This window comes from Engraulis encrasicolus, chromosome 22 (genome assembly GCF_034702125.1).
Source record: "Engraulis encrasicolus isolate BLACKSEA-1 chromosome 22, IST_EnEncr_1.0, whole genome shotgun sequence".
Lineage (NCBI taxonomy): Eukaryota > Metazoa > Chordata > Actinopteri > Clupeiformes > Engraulidae > Engraulis > Engraulis encrasicolus.
This window is the reverse complement of record NC_085878.1, coordinates 10,329,400-10,340,413: the sequence shown is the minus strand read 5'-3', so window position 1 is coordinate 10,340,413 and position 11,014 is coordinate 10,329,400. Positions and strand designations below refer to the sequence as shown.

Here is an 11,014-nt window from a genome sequence, read left to right as displayed (position 1 = left end):
ATTATTATTATTATTATTATTATTATTATTATTATTATTATTATTATTATCATCATTGCATTTTTCACACTATGAAACAGGAAACAAACTGCAATCTCAGAGACCATCAAATAGGCCTAACTGACTGTTGCTCACCTAAAATAGTTCCAAAAGACAATGCGCAGTGCAACAGTGTAACTTTCGTGTTCCACAGTGCACCGATGCATGCAACAGTGTAACTTTCGTGTTCTACATTTCACTACGATAACAGTGTATCTTTCTCAGCACACCGATGACCTGAACGTAGAAATATGGCTTGTTCTTCTGCCATTCTGACTCCGTGGCATTGACACAAACTAACAAAACAACAACGCAAACCATCTAGTTTATCTATGAGAAATAGGCTACACAGGGTCCGGCAGCTCCGGCTGTTGTCTGCTATCAAGAAAAGTTGAAATGCATGAAATGTAGTAAGCGCGAGCCACGCTGCAGAGCTCGTGCTTGTGTCCAGGGTCTTGGTTGTTTTACCACTTGTCACCTATAGGCGACGGCATAGAGCTCGCCGAGTCTAAAAAACAACAACATTTCAGCTTCTTTTCCTCCTAGCCAAAATGCTTGAGCAAGTGATTATGGAGTGCGTTTGTCATCTACTGAACCGATAGTACGCGGTAAAACCGGGAAGATGAAACTTTAAGGACAATCCAAAGAGCTTCTGCTGAAAACATGGCTGTACGAGAGGAAGGGGAGATTTTGCACAGTAAAATCAGGCACCACGATGGGGCTGGCAACGCAAACAGCACAGAGAGCTTCAGGAACGGCTATGTGAAGAGCTGCGTCACCCCGTTGAAACAAGACCATCAAAGGGGATTTTTATTTAACCTTTGTAGATTTTGCAATGAGGATATTTTAAACTCAAGACTATTCCGGGTGTCTGCTCTCTATGCGGGTGCATTTGTAGTTTTTGCAGTGTCGTTTTTGATACCCAGGAGCTTACAAAGTGAACACGGCGTCTTGGATCTGCGGACTTTTCTCTCTCGCTTCTCGCAGTCCATCAGTCCTCTATTCAGCATAGGTTGTGCGTACTTCTTTTTGACCTTTTACCTGAGAAGGAAAAAGAGAGAAAGTAGCAGATGCTGGCTCCTGGCACTTCCAGCATCATGCTACTTCGGAGATTTCTTGGTTTTGCGGTTTTTACAGTGGGGAGAGGAGCAACATCAGATGCAAATGGTGGGCAGGTTGTTATTTGTACTGGGCTGTGTAGGTTTACTGACTCTCATCCCCACTTTGAAACTCAAACATAGTATTCTGATCTTGGTGTTCGCCAGCCTGGTGTGGCTGGTCTCGTTCACCAGCCTCAGCTGCCTGCCGTTGTGTCTGAGGCCAGTCTTGGCGTGTTTGGCAGGGGTCTCCGGGTCTCTGCTGGCCCTCTGTTTCGACCATTACGCGCCCCCAAGGGAAGCTCCGAGTAGGATCTCCAACGCCGAGGAAAAGGTGCCTGTGATTAGACCTCGGAGGAGGTCCAGCTGCGTTTCTCTGGGAGAAACATCAACAAGCTATTATGGCAGTTGTAAGATGCCCCGCAGACCGTCACTGCCTTGCATTTCCAGGGAACAGGTAGGTAATTACAACCCTGCGAGGCCAAAGGCCTGTCGCTGCCCTAAAATGTAAATATCTTGTATAGAACAACACAGAACCCATTCATTAGAGCTCACCAGAACAAGGTAACAAGAAGATGTTACGAAATAGGAACTGCTAGCCTATCCAAGAAGCTGGGAATATGTGAAATATAGGCTGGGCAGATTCAATTAACTGCTGTTGACAAACAAAATAACAGTTGTTGTGTGTCTTTGGTGGCACTAAGCAGTTAGGCAAACACTTGACACTGGAGTGAATGTATGCTTTGATTATGACAACCAGAAACAATCACTCCATCCATGAATGTATGCCATCAAATCCTGTTTGTGGATGATGATGATGATGATGATGATGATGAAGATGAAGATGATGAAGCAGTGTTCAGTGTAAATGACCCGAACACATGATGCTCCAGGGGTAGTTCCCTTTGTCGGGATTGTACTGCTTCTTTTAGTGTGCTGTTATTGAGCATAGCCTACTTCAAATAAGCTGAATCTGTCTGTAATGCCATGGCGTGATTCTGTCTTATATGGAATGCAAAACTCTCTGGGAATATTCCGTACTAACACCACGTTTAGTGTGCTCAGACCTTTTGTATTGCTTTATTCATTTATTTATTTAGTTGAGGTCATTTTTCCAGGTATATCAGCATCATTTTCGACAACAATTTGTCAGATTAGGCTTGTTCTACAGTAGGCTTATATATTGGGGAGATAGTGTATGCTCAGTCCAGTTATGTCAGGTTGGTTTGGATGGCCTGTTGGTGGTGGTGGCTTGCTGATGTCAAAATGTATACATTGAAATTAAGGTCATGGTTTTGAGCCATACTGTGACAGTATAAATGAGTGGTAGATGTTCTGTAGCCACGATAAGGTTCCATGTACATTTATTTAGCTTTATGAACCTGACACTTAGTGACGTTGAGTGTCACAAGGGCCCCTTTGACACCACTCTTTTCTTAGAGTGAGGCTACATTTCGGTTCACATACAATAAGGCCCATTGGTTTGATTGCAATCAAAACAAGATTAATTCGGAATATAGCCACAGTGTACATTGAGAAGCATAGTCGTGTTCATTATACAATGATGAAATGTTCACAATCTGTGCTCAATGACTGAGTGGTGCTCTGAAATCCCTTTTAAGGTTTAGCAGACCTTGTTTACGTGTGCCATGGCAGTTACAATTCTCCATATGCTCTTTGCAGGGACGTTGTAGATAGTGGGCTCGGTCTACTTTGTAGGCCTCTATAGTCCATAGTTCTGCTTTGCTTTACTTAGCTGATAGCCTCTTTTATATTTGACCAAAAATAAAACAAGGTGTAATAGAACCAACAAGTTCCCACAGCTACAGTTATGTTTGTCACGTCCTACAGTCATGCGTATCATGTACCACACTTGTAGTAGCACACTAGAAGAACAAACTTGACCTTAGGTAATAATGATTTATGTTGACTGTCCAGGTCTGCTTTGTATGTGAACAACAAATGTGTTGTACCTGCTACGTGTAAGTTACATCTGATTTAGGCCTATTTGGTTCCGGTTTTAAATTGTGTTTCATGTGGTAGGCTGTAGGTTTGATGTCTGGTAGCTCAGGTGATTCAGCAGGACAGTTTGCATATATTTTACATGTCCAGCACACCTCATTTACAGCAGAGAGAGAGAGAGAGAGAGAGAGAGAGAGAGAGAGAGAGAGAGAGAGAGAGAGAGAGAGAGAGAGAGAGAGAGAGAGAGAGAGAGAGATGTGTGTGCGCAGTGCTGCACAGAGAGCCTTGTTAGTCTCCTGTAAGTTAATGCATTGTATAGTAGTACTTTGGTGCTGGTTAGCTGTTTAGCAAAATTGCAAAGTTCAAGTTATTCGTCAAGGACTTTGACAACCCAAGTCCGATCCTAGGTAATGACCTTGTTGAAAGCCAGTCTGTGTCATGTTTATGTGTTCTTTTAGTCCCCCTGTTTCAAAAGTCCCAGCTTGTCCCCATATAAACCAGGATTTCACCTGAGGGATCATCGCAGTGAACAGACGTGAGAGTATTTATTGCACATTGACAACACGGTAATCACAAAAGTCATTTTGGAGCTTAGCTCAGCTACAAGGGTTGCCTTGTGCAGGTATGAGGAACAAAGCTCTGATAGAAAGTTGTCTGCTGTTTGGAAGTGTGAGATTTATTTTCTGTGATTACGTTTTTCTGGCTGTATTGTAAGATAACGGTTGCAGGTGAAGTAACAGGCAAGTCATTCCTGTATCATTACTTTTCTAACAATCACCCTAGTCTAGCTAGAAAAAGGTTTTCAAACAAACAATGAACATTTCTGATTTGCTGCCATCTTATATAGGCCCATTTTTATTGTGTTTTGGGATTGTTAAGTTGATGAAAGATATTGGACATACTGTATTCTCCACCCATTACGCAATTAGGCATACAAATAAGTGTTTTTCTGCTATTGTTTCACAGAAAACGACAAAGTTTTGCATAGTATGCCTCCCAGCAGTGGTGGAACAATTGCACACAGGGCCCCAGGGGAAAACACTGATAGGGCCACCCATACAGCCTGCCAAGGTCATAATAGGGCCCCCACCACCAATATTGGAGGGCCCTGGGCCCAGGGCCAAGTGCCCTGCTTTCGCCGCCTACTAGCGCCACCCCTGCCTTCCAGTCCTCTCCTCCAGTACCATGAAGAAAACGACCAGGTGCTCCCCCTGACACCTGTGTGACTAATAGCATTCTTACTGAATGACAGTCCCATGTTCACGAGCAAAAACTCCTCCATGTTTAAAAACGCCCTCTGGTAGGAGGAGGATTACGCTTCTGACAGTTGGTCCCGCTATACGCCACGTCGTTTGAAATGTTTATGTCCCTAAACCAAAAACAAAGTCCAGTGACCTTGGCGAATGGCAATAACATGATAGTTGGCAAGTATTATTAACTGGCCTCATAAATGCCTTTTGTTTTAAGTAACAACAGCGACTTTGCTGGGCTTATCTTTTCCTTGTACGCCCGTAGAGGACGAGATGACCATGTCCATGGAACACAACACAGGGTGGGTGGTCCAGTTCAAACGTCAACAATAGCCTCGAGAAGATGAAGTAAATGAATTGGGAGTGATGAGTGTCAGGGATGGCGGAGCTGTGTGAGTGCCCCTTATACGGTATTGCCTCAGGTCTAATTGTAGGTACTAATTGAAGGTAATTGTAAGCTGACAAAAAGAACAAACGCTCGCAAACACGCCTCCTTCTAAATCAGATAAAGTACACAAACTTATTGGCAAAAAGTCAGCCATGCCACCTAAAAGGACAACAAATCTACATATGGCTTGGCAGCATGTTAAAGCAGCAACATTTAGCTTACGTGTGTGTGTGTGTGTGTGTGTGTGGTGTGTCCAGTGTGAGTGTGCCACTTGACTGTGCCTGACAGCTTGTAATGTCAATGACGAAGGACGCCACCGCGTCCCCGAGTGTGGCATGAGGTAGAGCAGGCCATGATGACAGCAGCGCAACCTCACTCTGGGACGCGCTCCACCATCTATTTCGGTCTATTGTTTGACATGTTTGTCATGCCTTGTCATGAAAAAAGGGACACGTTGGACGTCTCACGTCCTGTGTCACCCGGTGATAAACATTATGGCATATCTGGAAGACGTGAGGAATAGGAGAGGGAGGAGGGGGAGGGGGGTGATGCGAAAAGTCAGGTGAGGTTAATACCAGACTCTTGTAGCACGCTCTCTCTCATCTCTTTAGCCCCCCTGCACCAGATAAATAGTCATTCCTCGTTCCTCGTCGTTAAACTAACTCTAAAATGTACTGTGTAGCTATAGCTCCACACTGTAAGTTTTGCTCAATTGCACATGTCGTGAGTCCTTTGAACTGAGTGTTGGTCCTACTCACACAAGTGTGGTATTAACTCTGCATTTACGGTGGACAGTGGACGTGGACGTGGCCTCTTCGTGACGGATGTTTGCGTCTTGTCTCGCTGTCTGTCTGCTAGGAGCTAAGTTATCTTCTGGGCCGTCCAAGCAAACATTTGCCATGGTAGTTTGGCGTGGCGTCAGATTCATCCAGGGTGGCATGAGTTCAGTGCCAGGTGTGTTAAGAGCTGGCTTAGCCACTTTAATGGCCGTCTGTGTGAGGACCATAACCAGATGTCCATAGGGCTGTCATAATGTGCAACTGAACCTCACATCAGTCACTTTTCGTTAGAATATGTCTTCTTTCAGGGATTGTTTTTTTAATAGTTGCGGTATGTTAATAGTTTTTTAGTCAGGTATTTTAACTCCAACAAGGTTGAACGTTGTAATTGACAGCCAGCGCAAACATAAATGTTAGTGTGGGGAAGGAATGTGGTGTGGCTGCATTGCTTTAAAGCCTAATTTAAAAAATACTATTAATGGATAGTAATCAAGCATCATATAATTTAAGTGCTGAGCACTACACCACCAGTCCTGACAGTGTGCCATTGGACCATGGCAAAACCTGTGTATAACACACAATCTTTCACCATCACTCATCATTTTCAATATTTTAGCTGTATGGTCAATAGAATAGCCTTTCTTCTTCCCCAGCTTGTCTTCTGTGACAGCATGCTTGGGCCATCGGCTTGTTTTGGGACCTAGCCACTAGGATTCAGTAACAGCAAAACAACCATCTTAATACTACCACCTAGAACAGTGGTTCCTAACCTATGGGTCGGGACCCAACTTATGGGTCGCCAAAGATCCATAGGGGGTCGCGGAGCCCTCTTGATTTTAAGGGGTTTCATTTGAAATATATATAGCCCATGTTGAATAAATGACAAAGTATTTAACTAATAAATGCATAGAAGCAGCAAATTGTAAGTGCTACATTAAACATTTATTCTATATTTGACCAAAGACGAATTGAGGAATACAATAACTAAAATTAGTTTTCCCAGGAAACAGAGGGCATCTTGTGACTGCCTCTCGTGCGGGCGCTCGCGTGGTTGGGTCACCAAAGCTTACAATAGTAAAAACATGGGTCCCTTAAGAAAAAGGTTGGGAACCACTGACCTAGAACATGATAAACTAACCAACTTAACAGTGATTATTTCATGTTCTTATAAATTCAAGAAGGAACATAATTATTTCTGCGGGAAGAGTCGAGCAGTATTTAGCCTACAGGTCTCAGAAAGTATTTATCAATGAAGAGGTGTCGCATTACTCTGATGCTCACTTTTTAAAGCAGTTTATTTTATAAAATGCTGTTCTGAATCTCATGACTGCAGACTATTGCTGAAGTGGTGCCATCGTTACCATATGTCTGGCATCTCTGGCAGCATTTGACCCGAGCTTGTTGAGGGATTTGTTCAGTAAGAAGACTTGAGAGCTTTGGGAGAGACCGTACATATGTCCTCTCCACAAGAAAAACATGTTTTTTGTTTGTAAAAAGTTTGAAAAATCTGTCCTCGTGTTGACTGGCCTGGCAATGGGACAGCAATGTGTAGCGCTGCCGTTCCTAACGCTGTTGCCATAACACATTAATGAAGCGTTGTCAAGATGTACTATTCATAATTCATTGCGCATGAGGGGTGGGACTCATGCTTTTGTCTTCATGCAAGAGGTGTCTGTCTTTCAAAAAGTCATGGCACAGGGGCAGGATGGCGGACTGTCCAACTGGAGTAAAGGGATGATGGATCTAATGGGGATTTTTGTCCATATGAATATTCGGAAAGTGAGAGTTGATATTTCTTTATCAAGTCAGCTTTTTTATTGTCAGTTTCTTCACATGCACAGGTCATGCAAGGAAATTGAAATTACGTTTCTCTCTCTGTACCATGAAAGGACATAGACATGCACAGGACTGACATTTGCGGACTGACATCAAAGTGCAAGACAGGACAAGTAACAGTGATGGACCTTCAGTAAAGTGAAGAAGTAATGCATAATAACTGAGCATTTAACATACATCTATATCATGACATGAGATTTTCAGATATCACTTCATGAAACAGAAACGTTTCTAAAGACGTCAGCAAGACACCTTTGTCACCTGTGGTTTCTAGCAGGTTTCCGCAGAGTGTTTTGTTCTGTAGTCTAGAATTTGTCTTTGAAGGTTACAGACAGGCAGACTGACTGACATGAATTGCTCAGCCAATCCAGATGTGTTTGTATCCTCCTTGTTTGACATGGTTCTGGCAGAGACCCTTTCAGCAATGGAGAACAAAGCTTTGCTTTGTCACCAAGAAGTTGTTTGGGAAAACATGCTCACACCTTTGACTGAGTTCAAGATTATTTTCTATTAATTTCTAAATGGCTATGGTCTTGGAGGTGCTGTCTGGGCTATAAGCTTAGAGAGCCTCCATGTTAGAATTTCTTTAAGATGTTAAAATGTACTTTTTTGACTCCCCTAAAAATGCCAATAAATTGGGTAGAATGACTATAAAAAGTAGTACAAGAACAGTTTCTGCTTTTCCAGTTGCAGTGTTTTTGAGCAGCACATGCAGAAATACTTAAGGGACGCGTCAAAATAATTGTGAAGCTGGTATGGCTTTCCGCTATGTAAATCAACTATCCAAAACGGTGTTGAAGTGGATTTGAATGTAGTGCCTCACTCAAGAAGTTGCATGTTCCTCAACACAAGCATTGTAATTATACAGATTTGTTTTAAACTCTTGGTCTATGGGGGAGATGTGTTCCCCTATTATCTTTTCTCTAGTCTATCATCTTCTGTTATCTCTTCCTTGTGGTAGACCCATAAGCTCATGTCTATTCGCCAGCATAGCCCTATCATTCATTAACCAATTTCCAGAGGTTACTCCAGCATGGCTGGCTGTGAGCGTTAACACCCGCTGTATCTACCCAGCGTTCCCCATCGCTGACAGTTTTCCCTAATAGATTGCCACTCTAAATGTTGCTGTTTTAACACTTATAGCCAGATTTAACACTCTAGCTCTGTCAATTTTGGATTTTTGTTTAACTTAAAAGTAAAACCCTTTAGTGGGAGTACAATCTGAAGTGATGTATAAGGCTGGGGCTACACTGACTGCATTATGAAAAAGGATGGTCTACTTTTTAGATTGTTTGTTGTCCTATTGTGTTTGGTGTTTGGTGGAGCCAGTTCCATTGATAACAGTGAAATATAATTGTTACAGCAGATAAGCCTTGACTAACGCATCCAGTGTACCCCCAGCGTTACGCTTTGCGACTACAGGCCTATGACTGTTTCAGCACGCAAAGTTTTCCACATAAATGTGCAGGCTATGTATCACAGGCAAGTGCTATACCTTCATGCCTTAGGTCTTAGGAGACTCCCATTCCTCATGGGTAACTTTCGTCTTTGCTCACACACTGTTATCCTTTGTCCATTGCTTGTTTATGTCCGCCATTGTCACTTTGAGTGAAAGTCTTGACTGAGTGCAATGTATTTAAATGAAGTGATTTTAGATTTGTGAATTGAACTTGTGTGTAAGAGGTAGACCTAATAAGTGGTCACCATCTCCAATCTGTCTTGGGCAGCATGTGTATTATGACTGTACCTTTACATTGACCCAGCCTTGGCTCAGTTGTGCTTTGGGGTTTGATGTTTTACCAAACATGTGTACAGTACCATGTTCTGTGTTTTTTTTGTTTATTTATTTTGTTTATTTCCAGTGATGTCCATTTGCATCATGTGCAAATTGAATGTAGAATATCAATATGATTAATGAAAAACATTATGTAAACATGGGCACTGGAATGATATTATTTATCAAGAGGTGATGGTCACAGCTGTGTGTTATCACAGATGTTGTATTGGCAGCTTTCGTTCTTTGAGCAACCAAACCCTGCTCTTCCTGTGCTAAACTACTTGGCCTGTTGCATTCTACTGATATGTCCTCGTGTGCAAGTCACTTTGGATAGAAAAAAGCTTTTACTTTGATGATCGTTTTACTTTTGGTGTGTTACATTTATTTTTATATTCCACACGTTTGCAGCAATATTAGTAGCCCCAACTGTACAACAGTCTCAATTCCCTCACTGGCCCATACACATTTTCAACTTGACTAATGGCATATTTTTTTCCCTTCTTCCTTAAGATAGAGCCCCTGTGACTCCATGGTGTCCCGAGCTCACACTCCTCTTAAAACCAAATCTGTGTACTATTCTGAGTCCCCCCAAAAGATCGGATTTTTAACTGTTGTTTTGTTACGTCAGTGGGAAGGTCCATTCATCCACACATAAAGTGTGGCATGCTTAATGGTGTTTGGACTTCTCAAGCCAGGGCTCCAGACTAACTTTTTGCACTGGTTGCACTGGTGCGCCTAAACATTTTTTTTAGGTGCACCAGCACAAAATTTAGGTGCACCCAAATGTTTTCACCACCCCGTACACACACGCACCTGAGCTTTAAAATATATTATATTATATTATTATTATTATTATTATTATTTTAAAAGACTTCCATGTGCTATAGGCTAGTCTTCCAAATGTGCTCCTTATAAAAGACATGACAGTAGGCTACCTAACTAACACATCTTGGCTACAAGCAGGGCTCTGCATTAACACCAGCCAGTCAACTGGCCAAATGCTGGTGAAATTTCAGTTTGGCTGGTAGAAAAGACCAAATTAGTAGCCTTTTAGTCAGCATGTGTTTGACTAGTAAGATCAACATACCAGCCTTTTCTGCAGATAGATAGATAGATGGATGGATAGATAGATATTTTGTTAAACAAACCCTGCTAAAAATGTCATGATTTTTAAAATCATTAGACACAAATAGCCTAGCCTATGTTTACAGTGGAATCTGAGGTGAATTGGGTTTGGTCTATTTCCCCGTTTTTGAGCGCTCTCCCTCTGCATAATGATATACCACTATCTTAGCAAGCGCTACGAACAGACACGACAGCACTAGTGCGCTCGCTCGCTCTCTCTCTCTCCCTCTCTCTCTCTCGTGCTGTCTCGAGGTACATGAACGATGCCTTGCCGACTGATAGGCAGTAGCCTATGTAGCCTGCCCTAGTCGCTATCAAAAAACTCTCACAGAAGTCCCCACAGACTAGCGCGTCACCTGTTGTTTGGCCAGGTCTGCACGCGGCTGAAATGGGCAATTATCCGCGCACCCGTCTGCGTTTTTGTGTGGCTATGTTTAATATCCGCTCAAGCCATTTAGTTTTTCCCCGTGATTGTGATTCTCTCGTGTTTAAAATGTCCTCAAGTCATTTTGCTGTTTTTACCGTGATTGTTACTCTCTCGTCCGTTGCAAAACTCGCCTGGTTGAGAACACAAAACTCGCTGGCACATGTGAACTCGGATGGTTGAGCGAAGTCGAACATTCTATTCTGAAACGTCGGGCTGCCTGTGAACGAGGAAGGGGGAGAAGCTACCGGTAGTTCAGCGGAGTTGAAGGAATGACCACATCGACACGTTTTATTGTGTGATGAAGGGCCACTTTTGTAGAATGACTATTAGGCCC

General features: G+C 42.7%; 1 protein-coding gene across 2 annotated transcripts in view; it reads left to right on the top strand.

The window, feature by feature from the left end:
• Positions 1-517: 517 nt before the first annotated feature.
• The window catches only part of pde3b (phosphodiesterase 3B), an 82,989-nt gene continuing 72,492 nt past the window's right edge, over positions 518-11,014 (top strand). For both annotated transcript variants that reach the window (XM_063188895.1, XM_063188894.1), the window contains exon 1: positions 518-1,593. In XM_063188895.1, the coding sequence (XP_063044965.1) occupies positions 703-1,593 (891 nt within the window). In that variant the 5' untranslated portion in view covers positions 518-702. The remainder of the gene's footprint in view (positions 1,594-11,014) is intronic.